The sequence below is a fragment of the Apodemus sylvaticus genome, chromosome 3, assembly GCF_947179515.1.
Source record: "Apodemus sylvaticus chromosome 3, mApoSyl1.1, whole genome shotgun sequence".
Taxonomy (NCBI): domain Eukaryota; kingdom Metazoa; phylum Chordata; class Mammalia; order Rodentia; family Muridae; genus Apodemus; species Apodemus sylvaticus.
The window spans coordinates 97,161,691-97,181,760 of record NC_067474.1 but is presented as its reverse complement, the minus strand read 5'-3'; the positions used below and the strand labels follow the sequence as shown (position 1 = coordinate 97,181,760).

The window sequence follows — 20,070 nt, the reverse complement described above, 5'->3', positions numbered from 1 at the left end:
AATATACCTTTAGTTGAAACAGGCAGTAAATTTGAAATTATATGATATCTACCTGGGGGTTCTCCCCAAAATGAAGTTGAATCAATGACAGGATTTCTAAACAGTAATTGAGATATGGATGGGAAACAGAATTTCTGACCTTAATTTTTAGTTTCTATTTGAGAGAGGGAGAAAGAGACAGAGATTGGGAAAGAGTAAGTGATTGATTGATGATTGATTATTTGACTCATGTAGCCAAAATTTTTAAAGATGATACATTCTCAGTCTCAAGCGTATCATTAATACCATCATGTGGTAGGATATGTCCAACTTATTCAATTCATATGATTCCCACTTATTTGCACTTTTGCCATCTTCAATTTCAGAGAAAAAGAGACTTCCCACTAGTTGTAACTGAAACCCAGAATCTGATCTTACAGTCCATCATTCTACCAGTGTTGTGGACAGGAATAGGATAGACTTGCTTGACCTTGATGACTTAGCTCATGCCTCTGACCATCCAGGAGTTAGGCCTGAATCCTCCATAGTTGGGGACATCTTAGAATTCAGTAGAGCCCAGTTCTGGGTTATACATTTTATGTCAGTTAAAAGACCAAACTACTACTACTACTTCTTTTTCTTTTTCTTCTTCCTCCTCCTCCTCCTCCTTTTTAGTTTTTTCAAGACAGGGTTTCTCTGTGTAGCCCTGGCTGTCCTGGAACTCACTCAGTAGACCAGGCTGGCCTCGAACTCAGAAATCTGCCTGCCTCTGCCTCCCAAGTGCTGGGATTACAGGCTTGCGCCATCACTGCCCAGTAAGACCAAACTTCTTAATTTTTTTTCTCTAAATGTTATCAAACTTTGTTTACTTAGCTGTGTGTAGTTGCATACAACTTTTATACCAGAACTCAGAAGGGAGAGGCAGAGTCAGAGGCCGACATATCTCAGAGCTAGAGATCAGCCTTGTCTATAATGCAGACAAGGCATTTAGGGCTACTTAAATGCTGTCTCTGAACAAACTTCTTGGTGACTCTACAAACTGGAACTGTCAAACAGACTTCCTTGGAATAGTGTAGAGCCTTAACACAAAGGGATTATCTTTGATGCTGTGTTTCAGGCTGAATTCACAGCCGACAGCCTCAAGCCACACTGCTCACTTTCCACATCCTTGTCTATGGCTCTTCTCTGAGACCCCTGAGAGCCTTTTCTTTGTGGACTACTTGGACTTTGTCATTACGACAACATCATCTTCTGAAGATGGCCCTATGCCTATCTATGCAAATAAAGTTTTACTGGAACACACACACACACACACACACACACCAGCCTTCCCTTCCATACTCTAGTGTATAAGTGACTAATTGTTAAAGAAAAGTTGCAGTTTAAAAACTAGTTACTAAATATCAGGCCCTTGTAGAGTAAGTTGTTGAGCCCTATTGTACATATTGCTTTGTCACACCTCTCCTATTTCTTTGTATATGACACATTTATACAGATCGATCAGAAACTATTGAGATAGTTAAGCAGGTAAACGTGCTTGCCACCAGTCCTGATGACAAACCTAGTCCAGTCTCCAGGGCCCTCATGGTAGAAGAAAATTCCTGTTAGCCATATGCTTACCACTACACAAGCACCATGTTAGATGTGCAAACTCACAAAAAAATTAAATGGAAAAAAAGAAATTAAGTAAACATCAGGAAATACCCGTATTATCTCATGTCTGGTTACAAAAGGTATTTAGAGGGAAATACTTTGTCTTATATATTTTACTCATGCTTTTACAGTTATCTGAAAATTCCTGCTCCCCTCACCCCTTTTCTCATTCAGTTTCTTTGAAACTACCAGCCTTGGCTTCTTAATGCCTCAGAAGATGGGATAACACTTTCCTGTCAGCTACCGAGCACATCTGAGCATAAGTCTGCGTTCACTTTGCAAAGATGCTTGTGCCAAACCCATGCATAAAATCCAGGATTTGGTGTCATATTGTTTCTCTGTGATCCTATCAGCTGCTCATTTGTTGTGGTCGGAGCGCAAACAGGCTTGTTTGGTGGGGGTTTGGGAGGGCTGAGAAGGGAAGTGGGGGAGGAACAGACTCCCCCTTCCCTCAGGTCTAACACAGGGCTCCAAGTGGATCAGCTGCTCATCACAAGGCTGCACAGTCAAGCTGAGCTTGAAGAACAAGATAGTAACACCCCTCTCCTGCCTTCTGCAGCCTAAATGCCCTGTGGAGTGAGAGCTGACTTCAATCTGCAAGCTTGTGAAACCCTTATCTTTCCCAAACGTTAAATTAATTTTTAAAGCTATTTATTCAAAGTTGACTTAACCACCAGAATAGGAGAGATCAGACAAATCAGCTGCAAGAAATGAAGTATGGGGGAACCCGAACTCTTTGACAAAGTATTCCTGGGAGTAAATGTGTTGAATGAAGCCAGCGGGTAAATGATAAGGGCCTTTACACTGTGGATGTAAGAAAGCAATTTATCAAGAGTACATGAACTCTCTGGTGACTTCAAGTCAGGAAGAAATGAGAGTGGAGGAGGAGCCCTAAAAAATACATTAGAAATACTTAAAAAAAAAAAAAAAAAACCTCCATGTGCACACTCTTTCGAATCTCTCCATTATTATGCAGAAATGTTGGAATGTTTGGATTGGGGTTGTTCAGCTTGAGTTGGGCTGTTGGCAGTACTGCTGTGGGGGTAATGAGTTAGGGAGAAAGCATTTGATGCAGGCTGTTCAGTAGCTTAGAATCTGCAAGAACCTTAGGTATTCTCAGATGAGGCTGTGACTTAAGGCAAAACATTGTCTGAACCTATTTGCTTGACTAAGGAGGCTAGATGACTCTGGCTTACAGTGTTTGCATTTTTACTTTCCAGGGCATATGTCTATAATTCTGACAGTTAATTGCGACCCCTTTTGTGTTCTTTTGAGGAGTTCCCGGTGCCTTTTGGGAGCCACCTCTTAAATTTTACTAAATCTCCTGAGCCCTGTGGCTGAGACTTACTTCACCTTCATCAACAATGGAGAAGCTGGGGCCTCATACTTTGTGTTCTCAGCAGTAGGGTTCCCAGTAACTCAGATATGGGTGGGAAATAAGCCTTATGATCTTAACTTAAGGCATTTAATGTTAGAGGAGAGATGCATTTTGTAGAGGGGAAGAGAAGAAAGTTACTGAAAAGTGAAAAGTCTTTACTCTAAAAATGACCATCCTCAGCTTTCTTCACAAGATAACTCTGTTAGCTAAAATCACAGAAACTCCCAGTTGTAATCATTTGTATTTAGTTTCATCTGACACCCTTGGAAGAACTCTGAACAGAAGTAACTAAGTAACTTCCAGGCATCAAGCTAGTGAAGACAAAACGATCCCATAGGCAAACAGGAGAGAACTTCTGTGAACTAAAGTTTCAGAAAAATCTCCCTTAGATAATATGAGTTGTAATCGTCAGCCTCCACACAAGCATGAACTTTCCTCATTCTTTCTGAGTAAGGTTCTGTTGTCGTTGTGATTGTGGTTGTTTTTGATGATGACTTTTCTGTGCAGCCCAGGCTGGACTTGAATTTTCTTCATCAGTTCCTGAACACTAAGATTATAAAGACATAGTCTTCACCGAGCCAGGTTTGAGCAAGGCCTTTTACGCTCTAACTTAAAAGTTGCTCTTCCTCTTCTTTAAACCGGTTAGGAAGTCTAAGGGTGTTAACAGAGTCACGTCTTGTTCTGTTTTAAAGGCGAGTCTCTCTACATAGTGCATGCTGACCTAGGACACATCCCTCCCCTGTACTGATATTATACGTATGTGTCAGCATGACTGTTTACGGGGTAATGCAGGGCCTGTTTTTACAGTGTGAAGTTGAGTTTCTGTGTTTTTGTAGAAGAATAGAAGGCATTATGATAACTTGAGCTAGAGTTTCATTAGCAAATTAATTAGTCATGTTTTTAGAAAAAGACACAATCACTAAGGAAAAAAATTCTTTCTGTAAGTCAAATGTTTGCCTGACATTGCCTGTGGTTTAAAATACTAAATTACAAGGGTGCCAAAACAGGAAGTGAGGGCTCTTGCTTAAATATCTATGGTCATAAGCTATCAGTCAAAATGGAGCCTAGATAATGTCCAATAATGTTTCTAATTTTTTTTTGTCCTTTCTGTCTGTTTACCCACTCCATCCCTGGGACATCGGTGGGATGACCACAGCCTTGGATAAACTCAGCACACAGCACCTGTACCACCCCACTCAAGTGGAGATCGTGCAGTCCAATGTGGTATTTGACATCAGCAGCCTGATGCTCTACGGCACGCAGGCAGTGCCTGTGCGGCTGAAGATACTGCTAGACCGGCTCTTCAGTGTCCTGAAGCAAGAGGAAGTGCTGCACATACTGCATGGCCTGGGCTGGACCCTGAGGGACTATGTCCGAGGATACATCCTTCAGGTAGGAGAAGATTTTGAGTACCACATCTGAGCCAACTCCTGGTGGGTTCAATGAGAACTGTGGCTACATCTGGTTTGCCTCTTCCTCTCACACAGCCAGGGGGGTGTGCTCTCCTCAGGCCAGGGAGCAGGGACAGGAGTGCTGTCTGTAGGCTACTGCAGGCCTTAGGAGCATGTGGTTGAAGGGAAAGGTAGCTGGTTGACTAGTGTTGCTTTATGTGTACTTTTGAATTCAACTCTTTCCCTCCAAAGTAAGCTATCATATTTCCCCTCAATAAGCCTTACTATTTTTGAGATGAGTGATGAGTTTTGAAAATCTGACATTACTTTCAAGCTGGGTTCATAAAGGTATTTGTCATGCCCAGGAGGCAAGGTCCCCTTGAATGCTGTGAACCCTTGAGCTTTATTAACTTCACCCCAATCAAGGGAAAAACTGTAACCTGCATAAACTACCTGTCTGCATATCTTGCGAACACTCATGTTGTAGCCTCAGACCTTAGAACCCTGGGAAATGTCCCTGTGGATATGGCTTTGGCCATCCTATATCCTGGAGCCCCTCCTATGTGTCAGTGTCACTGCTGATGTGGTGGGACTTCTGGGTTTACTTGGGAAATGCACAGCCTCCACCCTAGCATCAACACACCCATCTCTCATTGCCTTTTTGGTGCTATGCTATTGTTCACTTTGCCTCTGTGTTTTTCTTTCTTTCTTTTTTTTTAATCTATCTGCCTTCCTGTATTCTTCAAGAGGTCACTGTTGAGATCAACATATTGAGAGACCCCAGGATCCAAGATCTGGATGATGCAGACTAACTTATATTGAAGGAAATATCAGTTGGGAAAGGTAGAATCTTAAGTCGTTTTTGAAGGTTCCTATGGAGATATTTCTAGAGCCGACCGCTTGGAAAGAAAAATGTTTATGGCTGAGGCAGCCCTGTAGAGTACCTTAGATATAACTGATATTTATGATCTGAACCATCCCCTGTAAAATGTAAGTTCTCAGCTGCTGAATACACATATTATACAGAAACTCTACTGAGTGGAGACGCTCCTGTCTATGTTTTAGTCTGGGATGAGAACATACAAATTCATGCCATTCTTTTATATAGCTCTTCTACACATCAGCGGCAACAGAACAACAGTAGCATAGTGAATTAAAGTCGAAAAAGAAGTGCAAAGGCCTGTCTCTCCCATGATAGGACAATTCTTAGTTTAGTACAAGCCTCAGCCTGAAAAAAAAAGGAAGCTTTGGCCCTCAGAACAGGAGCTGAGGGTGACAATAATTATATACGTCATTTTCAGTTCATATTGCTTTCTTTTTTGTTGCTGTGGGAAAGCCCCGTGATCAAGGCAACTTGCAGAAGGCTTTATCTTGGCTTGTGATTCCAGAGGATGCACGTCTTTAAAGGCAGACAGCAGGTAGCATACATGGCAGAAGGTACAGGAAGGTGATGGTCACATCTTAACCACAAACATGAAGCAGAGAGAACACAACCAGAAAGAGCAAGTCTTTAAACTCGCAAAGCCTGCCTCCAGTGGACACACTTTCTCCAGCAAGGCCACACTTCCTAAACTTCCCTAAACAACACTGCCAACTTCCCCACATGTTTAAATGTACGAGCCCATAGTAGGAGACTTTCTCGTTCATAACACCCGTTTTAAGAAGTATGCTACATATTCTCTCATATGCCGCATGGAAGACTGTTTCAGTGAGGCATGAGGGTGGACAAGTCATAAGAGCCAGGGAATATGAAGGGATGCATGGTCCAGGATGAAGAACTAGGACAAAGAACACGTGGGACCACTTTCCCCATCACTGCTTACACTGGCTCTGAGACCTTTGGAGTAGCAGTTCTCTCTGGTGATTGTTAACATCTTTGTTGGATATTTTTTCCCTACAAGAAAACAAAACAAACAAACGAACAACCTCTTATATGTGTTTCTCTAGAGCTGTTAGCTTAGCTGTTTTCCTTTATTCAAAACCTATCAAAGAACATCTTCACTGGCTCCACTCTGATACTTGCTGCTGCCATCAGTACTGTATTTCAGCACCATGACTATTTCTTTTTTTGCCTCAGACAATGGTAACGTGTTATGTCTTTCTATTCCAACAAGTAGATATGTGCATGGCCATCATAACAGCTCTATAGTGATTCCTGTTACATTTTGATGTTAATTAATAGCCTTATAACACTGTTGTTTTCTACTGTTCTGATTTGACCAGAGATTTTGTAAAAATATAAAATAATTATTTAGGTATTAATTTCCCTTAAATTGTATTATGTCTCTACAGGATAGAAAATATATGTCTCTCAAATATATTGTAGATTTCATTTCGTATGAGCTATAATGGCAACAGAAGTGTCTAAGTAGAAGACATCAAAAAGCCTCAAACCGATATATAGGAATCTTCTTATTAGGAAAGGAAATGGTACATAAAAATGCTACATATATTGCCATTTTAATATAATTATGATTAATTTTCATTAATATAAATGTTGTCAAGTCTCAAATTTTAATGTATCATTTCTAAGAGTCTAGAATTGATATTTTCAGAAAAATTATAGATTTTGCACATTAAAGGAACTCTCAGCTTAGTTTCTGTCTTCTTTTATTGATAGAATTGATGTAGTATTGATTTTCTTTAAATGGCGCTTTCTGTCCTTTAACATTTATCATATAGTTGTTCCGTGTAAAACAATTCTAGAGTTAGAATAGAAGCAAAAGGTTTCAGGGCACAAAAACATTAGAGAATACCTTCTGAGAAAATACTCATTTTGTGGAAGACGCAAGAAGTTGGGCTATAAAAACATCCCCTTTCTTCTAAAGGTGGCTCTTGATTACTGGCCAGTCTTTAGAATTAAGCGTGGTAATGATAAGGTATGCACAAATGACTTTGAATATAATTATATGTAACATTTTTTTGTACAGGTAGACTATAAAATGTTCATCTGAGAGCCGGGAAACCCTATAATGCACCATTAGTGTACAAGTCATTTTATCTGGCTAAAACTCAATTGTCTTGTAGCCCTCAAGGCATCAATTTTAGCATTATTGCTCTCAACAACAGTATATTGAATATTATGTCAGTTAAAGGAGAGTAATTATCAAGGCAAGTTAGGGTGGCTGTTAGTCTTACCACATATTGACTTGGTTAGCAGTTGGCTATAGATTGTGTTACCCAGCAAATAAAGACATACGGTAAGTTGAACTGGTCAAGCCAGGATATTAATCTAAGTCTCTCTGGGCCCAAACCTACATTCTTTATGTATACCCAGATACTTCTACCTTTAGCAAGAGGTTTAAAAGTGGAAGAGAATATGTCATCTGTATAAACTGGGAGTGCATGGCCGCAGGGGAAGAGCAGGTCATGCAGAATTCAAGAAAGCTATCGTTTGAATGTGACATTCAGAGAAAAGGGCGCATAACAGGAATGCCTCACAGTTACTGAAAAGCCTGGGGTATCTGTTAAAGAGCCTTTCACTTAGATGACATCTATAAGCCAGCCACTTGAGTGTAAAATAAATAGCATAAATTGGACCACAACCACATAAGAAGGTGGGCCATTGCCTAGAGGTGAAAATCCCAGTGATCTCCTGTGTAGTGGTTTAAGTCTACATTCAGAAAGAAGAGCTGGATTGCATTCCAGAAAAGTTAAGATGGGAATATTCACTTAAATGCTAAAATATAAATTCAAAGGAGCCTATATTTTCTGCAATCAAAGAACAATAACTATTATTACTCCAGGACATCCTCTATGGACACATGATTCACAATCCATAGAAACAGTGGCCTGCACTCTTGTCCCGACCTCATTTCCTTTCGGTCTCTGATTATCATCATTGAATTTAGTCATTTAAAGATAAAATTTTCACATAACCTCTCTTTAGCTCGAACATGTAGCTAACTTGCCTAGATGCATGTTCCATCCTGTCTTTGGAGAACTCCCCACTTGTGAGCAAGTTCTTCCAGAATTCTAAGAACCAGTTCAGTCTTTCTGTCAGCAGCCAGTGATCCGGCTCAGTGATACACATCACAGGTCACCTGGGCCACATGGTTCTAGCATTTCTTAGACTACCATCAGTCCGAGAAGTCTAGCTTTCAATGTGAAAGAAAGCACAGGCTGGATCCCTCTCTGAGCTTTTATGGTACACATTAGCATAATAAAAGCTCTGAGGGCTTTTGAAGGAAGTAGACTTGAAAACATGGGTAAGTAGCTTTCCCCATCCCCTGCTAATGCCTAATTTTTTGTGAAGTTCATCCAAATAATTCAGTTCCAGAACATACTTACCTCTTCCTTAGCATAGGGTCTACTTAGGAAGGGTTTCACTGCCTGAAAATCCCTACTGTTCTGCCTGTGTGGGTTCTACAGGAATAAGATGAAATACAGTTTTTTGGGAGTACTAGCTGAACCAATGGCGCCCTTCATTTTCTGGTGTTACTTTTATTTCACAACTGTTTGCTTCAGGCTCCTTCCACAGTTTATTCAGTTGTTAAATGTCTCTCCTACCATTGCTGTAAGTACTGCAATATTCACCCTTGTATCAGTTACAAGGAAATATTCTTCAACTTAGGATAGCATATTTTACTACAGAACTCATGCAATATCCAGTAATTTTAGTTGGTCAGAGGATCCTCAGCATTTTTTCTTGCTTTGTAGGGAATGACAACAGCTGTGCCTCTGCAGGTCAGAAGGAGCAAAGGCTTCCAGGCTGCCTAGCCAAAGGCCTATGCAAAACAAATTCTGGTATTTGTGTGGTAGGAAATGGCAGTATTAAACACATTTATATTATTACCCCATGAGAAGTAGGTTCACATGTTTGTTTCTGAATCCCCATCCACTCCTCTGGTAGTGACTTTAGTCAGTTAACACTTGATGCATTGCCGTCTGTATGGGTTCTATGGCTTTTCTGTGATCACAGGAACTTCAGATTGGCACAGGAGCATACAGCAAGCTTCCTGAAGATCACAACCACCCATCTCTTGCTCTCCTCTCAGCACACGTGCTGGCTATTTCCCAGTGTTCTATGTGGGAAGGCAGACTCATGGGCGGGATTCCTGGCTTAATGTCCTGTGGGGAGTATGCAGTTAGGCCTTTGCCTTTATTTAACGTGAGTCTCTCACCTGTAAACCGACATAATAGTACCTCACAGCCTTGTCATGAAAATAAGACAGTATACAGACACACACACGAAGGGCTACTAAATCCAGCCAACAATAACTGCTAACATGAAGGTGAAATGTGATGATCAATTATTATAGCCTACCTGCTCATTTTAGTTCATAAAATAGCCTTGAATTCTGGAATTCCTTTGGATTCTGTTTTTGGTTTTTTTGGGTTTTGAATTTATTTTTGTTTGTTGGTTTGGTGTTTTGGGGTTTTTGTTTTGTTTTGTTTTGTTTTGTTTTTGGATTTATTTTTTGAGACAGGGTTTTGTCCTAGAAGTTGCTCTGCAGAGCAGACTGTCCTCAGACTCATAGATCTGCCTGCCTCTACCTCCCAAGTGCTGGAGTTAAAAGTATGCACCACCAGCAACCATCAAATTTTGAAATTCTGTATTTCACTTTGCCCCTTAGCACACAGAATGTCTTTCCAACCATTCAGACACAAAGATAGCAACTTCTCTATTGTAAATAAATTACAAGCACATAGCCACACACACAGACATGCTTAGACATTTGAACATATTTGAAATATAAACGAGAGCAGAAGAGAATAGTGGCAGACACTGCACTCTGCAGTTGGAAAAGCTTGGTGTAAACCTTGGTGTCACCTTTGACAGCTGTTACCTAAGAGAAATGTAACATATCAATATCAGTTTCTTCATCTATAAAAAGTATAATAAAATGAAATTATATTTAAATATCTCACACCTTAAGTATCCCATGGCACACTAATAATTATTACATTGTATGTGTTCATATGTGTGCCTTTTTAAAAGAAACAGTTTATTCTGTAGGACACTGGTCTTACCACTTTTTTCGTATCTCTATCTCAACTCTTCCAGTAGCTTTCTGAGTCCCTGGTGCAGCATAAGTGAAACTTGTTAGAAATCATTAGAGTAGGCTTTCGTATGAAATAAGTTATAGGTCAAGTTGTAGCTCAGGGATAGAGCACTTGCCTAGCACTCACCTAGTATGTGCAAGGCCTACAGGTTCAGTTCCCAGCTCTAGAAAATATAGTAGGCAGGTTTGAAAATGAGTATTAACTAGCATCAAACTTTTAGGGAATTGAAGACAGTACCTATCTTTAGTTCATTTAAGTAGCCTTTTAATCAGTTAATTGCTATGTAGAGTCCACTAACACTGGTCAGTGACCGTGAGAAAGGCAGCCCTCATCGGATGATGGGAAGGAAGTTATTGGATGAAAATTCAGAGATTGTGCAATGACTTAAAAGGAGGGACCTATGTGACCCCAGGTAAATATAGGATGGTCATCATGGTTCTTGAGAAAGTTGTCTTTGTATCCTATCACTGATGTGTGAGTCTTGAGTCCTCTGTTTCTAGCAAGGACATGCACAAGACAGATAATTTGGAGCAGTGTCCCATGTTTAAATCATTTGTTTTTTCAAAGTTCCTGAGACATCTACAAACATTATCCTGGCAATCCTCCTAGCCTCCCTATTAAAGAGATAGTTTGGGAGACGATTATCCCTAGTTTTAAAGTTGCCGTGGCTAAAGGCCTTAGGCAGACTTGGAGCTGGAAGTTGAATACAGAGATTTTGAATCCCCTGGCAAAGGTCTGACTATTTGAAAAGTAATGAAAACAAAGCCCTTAGACATAGTGATGCAGCTTGGCGTTTCATACTCAGAGCTAAAATGAAAATGCTCTTTCTCTTACCTTTGTGTCATAGAGCTGAGTAGCTCGTCAAATAGCTCACCAGATTCTGAGGTGGAACTCAATGATCAGGAATAGTGCCTGTGTGCAGAACATAGAAAGGCTTCTGAATTCACCAGGAGAAGCAGAGGTGATCCACTTTCCCTTGACAAGTTACATTCGATAACCAACTCAGGTTTACTTGAAGACATATTCTTTGTTGTTGTTTGTTGTTGCTTATTGTTGTTGGTTGGGACCGTAGACCAAACTGGCCTTCAACTCTGATCTGCCTGCCGCTTCCTCCCAAGTGCTGGGATTACAGGTGTGTACACCACTGCCACAACAGCCTGCGTTTCTTTTAGATGGCATTGATTACACTCTTGTCTCTGGAGTATCACTCCTATATTCTTCATTAAATTTAAATAGGACAGCTCCTGAACTATGGGACTAAACCTCAAGCCAACCCCTAATTAGTTTTCTAACTATGCCAAAATGGTATGTCCACAAGTCTCATTTTCTTAGTGGCAACCTACTCGGAAGAATTTTTAGGATAAACAGATATAGTGTATTAACTTCACAGCAAAGCTCAGCAAATGCACTTCCACAGGCAGGTCATTCTTCAGTCCCTGACTCCACCCCTTAGGTTTCTAGAACCACACATTTGCCATACATTTTGAGCCACTGCCTTCTTTTCTGATGTTTTCCTCAGTTTGTCAGAAGGAGGAGGTACTGTGACTCACTGTGAAGTGCGAGGAGGTTTTTATTTAATGGCCAGGCTATGCTGTGTTTTACTTCGCCTCACATCTCAAACACTGATGCATGAAATTGTGAAGAGCTAGCAGTGGTAGAAATGAGATAAGGGTGCACAGAGGCTTCTGGAAGCTTTGACTAAGTCCATACAGATGAGACAAACATAGCTATGGATACATTTGTTTGATTCATGTATGTTATTGGAACATGTAATGCTGGCAGTGATGAGAAGACACAGTGCATGCCAGTCCTTGTACTAAGAGTCAGAGTGACCGCTGCCAGATGGAATTAGTCTGTGAAGACCTGTTGAAATAGGCAGTACTTAGGAAAAAGAAGTATACTGTTACTCCATAAAAGGATGGGGCAAGCTTTTTTGCATACGGGAAGAAGGCTGTATTTGAGCAAGAAATGAATAAGTTTATGCAGGAGTAGGTTTCACTTGGCTGTTTCACCCCACTCTGAGCATGGGGTCTGTGGGCATTTTGACTGGGCATGGATTTTGATTGTCTGATGGCTTCCGTGTCACTAACTACCCCTTCCTTCTTGCTGGCTTTCCTCTTCCCCCCAACTACCTCTTTCTAAGGGATGTGATTCTAAGGGTTCACTAATCCAGCATTTGTTTTTTATACCCTGGGACTTTGTAAATAATTACCTTACCACTGTGGTCCTGTTATCATCTAGGAACTGTTTCTACTTACTGTGCTTATTGGTGGCGATGGAGTGGTGTCTTTGCTCTTGTTCACCGCCCCCTGGCACTTTCTCTTTATTTGCAAGGAGACTTAAGCTAATGAAGGGACTTGGAGGGTAGGTGACACAGTGATACGTATACATTACAGCAATGGATCATCTTACATGACACCAAATAGAAAGCAGAGAACGCACCCACAAGAGAGTGCCTACTGCACCGGGGGCATTTCCCATCCACAATTCATCTTCTGTTTCCTGTGTGATTCATACGTAGAGACCCCAGAACCACATGCTTTTGACTCTGAGAGCCAGAGCTTCTTTCTGTGTTTCTTTATTCTTCTTTACTTTTCTCTAACAAAGCCATAATAACAGTGTTGGCGGCAGCTTTCTAGTTACTATGAGTAATGTGGTTTGTATTTTCTATTTTTATTTTAATATGCTTTCCCTACTGTGGATTGTTTTTTTTGTTTTGTGTTAAAATTAGCGTTAAGCAAATGCAGTAATTCAATCTGTGGTATATTCTGCATTTTTTTTTTTTTTTAGTACAGCACTGAATGAAGCCTCTGTCAACAATAAGCATTTCTATGTCCTTAGAGTGTGACATAGACCACTAATAGTATTGGCTCCTGAACATAGTAACCCAGACTTTAAAGAAATTGGCATGTAAATAACAAAATAGTCTTTGTTTCCAGAGTGACTATTCATATTAGATCTGTTTATTCATAGTTTGTTGATAAGACACAAAATTGGCAAGTCAGAGAAGCACCTTAAATTAACTCATTTATTTGCTTGCTTTTAAATATGCAGCCACAGTCAGAAGTTTTAAATGAACAATAAGGTATCTTCAGATTCCTCTTGAGAGAGTAATTAAGAGCTCCTTGTCTCTGTGCTGTCATCTGTGCCAGAATCTGAGTTCATGCTGAGGATGTTCCATTGAGTCAGCCCTCACTCTCAGCAGTGGGATTGCTGCCCCACGCATTGACATGTGAGGGAATGTCTATCTCGCAGTAGCTGTGGGCCTCTGCCAGATTTTGAGATCTGAAGGGCCAGTACTGGGAGCTTTTCAATTCTGAATCCGGGTTCCAATTTATAATAGCGGACTCGGGGAGGCCAGTTGAGTCTGTGGCCAACACAATGGTTTAAAAAAAGTAAATTAACCTCCCTTTCCTTTCTTGAGGTGCTCTATTACTTTAAAATATGAGTATCTCTGTCCATTGATCCTCTGGTGACTTTCTGCTGGATTCAAATTGTGGCTGCTTAGGTGAAAAGGTCAGCGCGTTACTCATTCAGCTGTACATCGATGGGGCTTAACCGAAAGCAGTTCAGGACATGTGGACGTTGCCTGGACCCAGGGTACCTGGAGGAAGTGTATTTCTTTCCTGCCTAGCCTTCACTTCCTCAGCCCTGGAAAGAGGATGCCCTGTCTGCTGGGAGTGGGGGAGGGTTTCATTGGCAGTGTATTAACTGCGGCAAATCCATGGCCATAGGGTGCATAAGAGCCCTTGAGAATCAAGCATGTCACCTCTGTAACATCGCCTGATTTAGTGCTTTTCCTCGGGTCTTCAGTGTCTCAGGGGGCCTTTTTCCCTTGCAGCACTGATCTTTCAATGAGGTGCTAGTGTCTGTCCTGGGTAATAACAAGGGAAAACCATGAAGTGTGAACAGCTCTTATTAGGGGGTAAATGTCATTAACGCTTTTGTAGCCTTCTCTACAGTCTGAATGCTCTTGTCAGGAGAGTGGCTCACTGAAGCCTTCCTTTAAATCACAGAACCGAGTTTCAGATGCTGAAGTTTTACATTTTAATTAAGCAAAGCCATTATCCCCCTTTGCTCGCATATTTTTATTTTTATTTTATTTCAATTAATTAATTAATTAATTAATTTTGTAATCAGCTATGACTGCAGCCTTTGAACAGTCCTCTAAAATAAGGCTGGAAGAATTTGTTACTGGAAATTATTTTAAGGCCTTGAGAGTTACTCTAAATCGAAGTGTTAGGTAATTTTGGTGGTAGCAGAGCAGATGCCTCTCTCAGTTTGGGTGTTTCAGATGGTCATATAAGGTGTATGTTTATACATGATAGGAGAAAGCACTAGTATGCCAAGGGTAGGAATCTAAATTAACAAAATACTTAAAGCATCTACAATTTAAGTAATGGTTTTATTTTCTGTTCATACCCAGAATTGTTTCTGTGGTCATTTAATTTTCTATATGTAAATTTCTAATGTTATCTGAAGCAAAAAAATATAGGCAAGAGCTTGCTTTACTCCATCTTCTATTAGCTAGGCAGTCATCACTGTGAATTGTAACAGTCAATAAATATGGTTACATGGGAGAGGAGTGAGAAAAATAAAGTATTTTTTACTCTGGTAATTAATTTTAATAAAGAAATTGTAAAACTTGGGAAGTAAAGACATTGTAAAAACCTGGGAATTAAATTCAGAAAAGTTAGGGGCAAATTAGAAATACAACTAATTATCTAATGTTTGTTGCCAACTTAAATATATAATTTAATATGCTTTATTTAGAGTATAATTTTTAAAATTTGTTCTTTCCCCCTTTTTTAAAATTACATCTTGGTATCTTTTGCCTTTCTTTTCTACTTTTCCTTCTTGTTTGTGAGACTGAAGAAAAGGGCTCATTTAACAGATTCTTAAGAGGTGACTGTCTACAGGTGGTCACCAGGCCCTGTGTTCCTGGCTTAGGTTCAGAGGTGGAGGCTGACCTCTGGCTAACAAAGGAGAAGAATAATCACTAGCTGCGTTTTTGTAGTGAATATATAAGCCAGATTATAGCTGGAACATTAGCCAGGTATATGTAAATGAATTCTTCAGACTTATTTCCAACTTGTTGGAGAGGTTAGTACTAAAAACAAACAAACAAAAAACAAAAACAAACCCCAAGTACCCAAATTACGCCTTACTCAGATCCCTCAGTCAAACAAAAGTAGCTTTCCACCCCGCCCAAACCCCTACTTTTTTAATTGTACTTATTTTCTTTTGATTTAATTAGATTTAACTGTCTGTTATGAAAATCTCTACCTATTTATTAAATATGGAAGTTAGCAAACAAGGGTTTATTTCCTGTCTGTTATTTAACTTATAAGTGATTTGTCAAGTTAATCTACCTTTATTGCAAAGCTCCCTTTTTTGGTGAGAATTCAAGGGTGACCCTTTTGAGCTCAGTGGAGGACCATGTGTAGAAACCTTGTGTGAAGTCACTCTCTTAGAAAAGGTGATCTCTGTGGAATTTCTTTTGCCAGAGCCACTTGGGGAGTAATTGAATCAATTAAATTGTATATGTTTTACATTAAATTAAGGTCTACATACATATAAAAACATAAACTTTGGAAGTAGTCTTCATTCCGTTTGTTGGTTTCCTTTGCTCAGGGTGTAGAATTTTAGTTCATCTGAACCTTATTTGGGAGGGAAGTTTTATGTGCATGTAATCAGGAAAGTGACGGTCTAGAGCCTGTGGGGGTTCCTAAGGGAAGTATTCTCGCATTTGGGGGACTGTGAGAAGACACTTTAAATAGCACCATCTGCCTTGCCTGCTTCGTTCTTTCTGTTCTACCTTACACCTGAATCCAAACTGTTACTATAGAAATTATACTTTCTAAGGTTCACATCTTAGGATAACTTTTATGCCTAGAGAATGAAAAGTATCAAAGATGAACAGTCAGACTTCATAAATGGTTTTCAGGGCGCCAGATGGAGGGAGCGTTAGTGTACTATATTCCCTTGTAAGTGAGTGTCTGGCTTTGTCAAAGAATGCTATAGAGTTGGGTGTTCATTTATGATTTATTTGCCAGAGGATATCCCTTTGAAAGTCCAGACAGCATCCTGAGGATAAGTTGTGGTCTCTCAGACCTAAGTAGTGTCTAATAGTTTAAATTTCACAAATGTTTAAGACATCCCTATAACATGGTCACATGTCTTGTCATAAGCTTCTTTGCCATTATTTTAGTCAGATTTGGGTTTCTGATATGATTGCTGGATTGTATTTCTTTATGAATTTACATGTCTCTAGAAAGTCAAGGTGGCAGAATGTCATTGCCAGTGTTGCATGGTGACAAAGTCGGTTATATCTCTCCAGCATTCTTTCACTTCTGTTATATCTACATGGTTTTACTCTTACCTCACTTGCGTGACTTGAGAGGAAGGTTTGTGAGGATCATGTGATTTTAGTGTCTTGAGTGAGTGAGCTTCAGGGAAATGGAGTATTCTTACGGATTGGTTAACTTTACACCTTTGTAGTATGTGTCTAATAGGTAGCATTATAATTCAAATATGTGGTTTAGAATGGCATTCATCAAACTAAAGCCTATTTTCCTGTGGAATAAATACATGAGTGGTATGAAGATCTTCCCCCATCTAAAGTATTTGAAAATCTAAGGAACAAGATCAAACCTGAAACCTCTAAATGTGTTTAAGGAATATTTTCCTTTTAGAAAAACGTTCTGTTAAGTGTAACATGTATTTTATATTATATGGCTTACAAGTGCAATACAAATTAGTAAATTTGGTAGAGCCTAATATATTAATAACACTATGTGCGTATACATGCTTTCTGCATTTACATGTTTTAAATGCATGTTATACCAAGAAGTAATTACTTCTGTTTAGTAGGGCAGACATTGAGAACCAGATAAGTAAACTTTTAATTTTTAATTCTAGTTTGGTATAGAGCAGGAATTAAAATCTGACTTAGGAAATGTTCACCAAATACTCTTGATTTACTTACCAGATAATACTTTAAAAGAGTAAAAACACAAAAATTTATCTGAAAGATTAGAGTTTTAAATTTTTCCTTTAAACTAGAGTTTAGTTTGACTTAGAATTCTGAGCAGTGCTTATGAAATGTGAATAGAGCTTTATATAATGCAACAGATACTGTGGGCAGGGCTTAACTACAAGACTGATGGGAGAAGTAGGTTCTTTATTTTGTCTTTATGTAGAGAAATGAATGAAGAAAAAAATGAATACAGAAGCAAAGATTAGAAAGACACACTAAAATATAGTTCAGCTTTACGTGCTCCAGCTTATTAGTGACTTGAAGAACAGATGACAGGGCTTTGCAGAACTCCACAGCAACAAAGTGCACACGGGTTATTGATAGCTGTTCATTGAATTTTATCACATTTTTTTCTTCTGGACAATATTGGATGTCATGAGAAAGTCTATAAAATGTACAGAACAACCAGTCTGTTGAAGCTTTAAGGAAGGGGTAGAACTGTGACTGCAGGGCACCAGCTTTAGTGTCACCGTGGTAGTTTTGCTTCAGTGAAGGTCAGTGCTTTCAAAGGAGCGTGTTAGCCATGCAGAGTCCCATGCAAAGTATCCAGAATGAACTGGCTTAATCAGGGTAAGTTGGGTGTCTACCGTGAGTGGACGTTGACCAGCTCTGGTTGCTCTAGGGCAGCCGAACCTCCATATTTGGATGTCAAGTTACTAATAGTTGGTTAGGGCAATTGAGTTATTTGGTTTAGCCATAGTTTGTTCAAATGTGCATAGTTCTAGGGTTCTGAAGAGCAGCAGGAGAAGGAAAAGCGGAAGTGTGGAAGCGTTTTGATGTGCCTGTTTTCTTCCTGGTTACTGTCACTCTATTGGCCAATGAAAGTCAAGTCTCAAAGACGAGTGAGAGTGAGAGTTGGTCTTAGGATACAGACATGGGGATGGGAGGACATGAACGATTTTGGGCTAATACTGTAATAAGTGGTCAGCATAAAGCCTTGGGAAGCTTATTGGTAATTATGCATACAAGGAAATAACCTGTGCCAAGATGTCTTGTTTGGAAGTTGTCATTGTGTTTGAAGCAGACATGGTGCTGACATTAGGAGTAGTAGCAGGAATACAGTTGATGAAAGAGATAAAAGTTGCTCACATTCAGATTCCAAGCTTCAAGGCTATTCATGTAGGAATCAAGACTGCCTGAAAGGTTGTAGCTTAATTGTGGTTTCAGTAAACTTCATCTGTGCAAACTTCATAGACGAACCCAGCATATCATGCTGGAAACAGTCAAATAAGAAAGAATCTTCAAGAATACTTTTACTTAGACATCATGTCTTTATTATAGCACCCATCCCTCTCTTTTAAAATCTGCTTTCTAGCCCAGGCTAGCCTCCAACTCATAATCTTCCTGCTTCCTCAGTGCTTAAGCTGTAGACATATGCCACCATGCACTAGTATTTTCATTATGACGTCAGCCTTACAAATGGTGATCAAATTGCAATAAATGTTTCAATTCACCTTCTAACACATGAACAAAAGATCCCAAAGTTTACATTTCCTCTTTATATCTCTCAAAACTGTGAAACAACTGATCGTTCTGAGATTATTTTTCTTTTTTAGCATTTGGAAGTATGTCAGTTTTGACCAAAGTTGCAAAAAAAAAAAAAAATCATTTTACTTTCCAAGTTTGCTGAGCTAGAGTATGTAACACTTTAATGGATTTCTTCAACGGTTGCTTTGTTAAGCATCTGCAAATTACATGTGATTTCAGAAGAAACTGTGTACAAGTTATTTTGGAAATATATAAATGCTATTGTCCTACTATGTGAGTAGGAAATTTGCTTGACCACAGCTTCTTTGTACCATAAATGGAGAAGACTTTTTAAGTACATGACCCTACCTACAAAAGAAAATAAAGACACTTGGCAAAAACAGCTTACTGCGTATTTCCTTCTGGAAGGAGAACATGTACTTTATCATTTAAATAAATGATAGGCTACATAAACTGCTGTATATAGCAAATGACAAAATAAAATTTTGTTTTATAATATGGTGTCTTGAGTAAGAAAGCGTAAATGAAAAAAATGTGAATAAGGAAGAAAAACATGGGCAGATATTTAGGAATGCCCTCCTCTTGGTTCTTTATGATTAACAGTGGTGAGCTGTTGTGAGCACAGAGATCAGGCACAGTGGTCTCAGTGGTTTCCTTCCTGCATGGCTACTGATTGATTCTCCCCCTGTGGTCAGGTTCAGGAACTTAGATCAAGGAAGCCTGGTAATGGCAGAAAAGATTCACAGGGAGCACCCAAATGAGGAGCGTCCAATAGCACACATTTGCATGGAGTAAAGGCTCTGCTTAAATAATAGCACTTAGTTCACTGGACTTTGTTTGGGAACACTTATACAGTTATTGATTCATTTGATGGGTCACCAAGTATGTCTGTGTTAAGCAGACTTGGATGTTTAAAAAACATGTTTTAGAAGTCTGACATTTTTTATAGTTACGTTGAAACCACCTATAACGCTAGTAATAAGAACTTTGTCTTAAAAGTTAATTTTTAGACTGTTTCTCATTAATAAAATTCACTTCTATAAAAATTTGCCAGCTGCTATCAGAAGCCCTATAAAACATACGTGTTTGACTCTGTAACATTCACCCTGCCTTTTTTCTGCTTCTTGGCATTCATA

At 39.4% G+C, this 20,070-nt stretch overlaps 1 protein-coding gene across 1 annotated transcript in view; it reads left to right on the top strand.

The window, feature by feature from the left end:
- Bnc2 (basonuclin 2) overlaps nt 1–20,070 on the top strand; it is a 338,948-nt gene that overhangs the window by 218,396 nt on the left and 100,482 nt on the right. Inside the window, exon 5 of the mRNA XM_052176699.1 lies at nt 4,167–4,402. Coding sequence (XP_052032659.1) covers nt 4,167–4,402 — 236 coding nt within the window. The remainder of the gene's footprint in view (nt 1–4,166; nt 4,403–20,070) is intronic.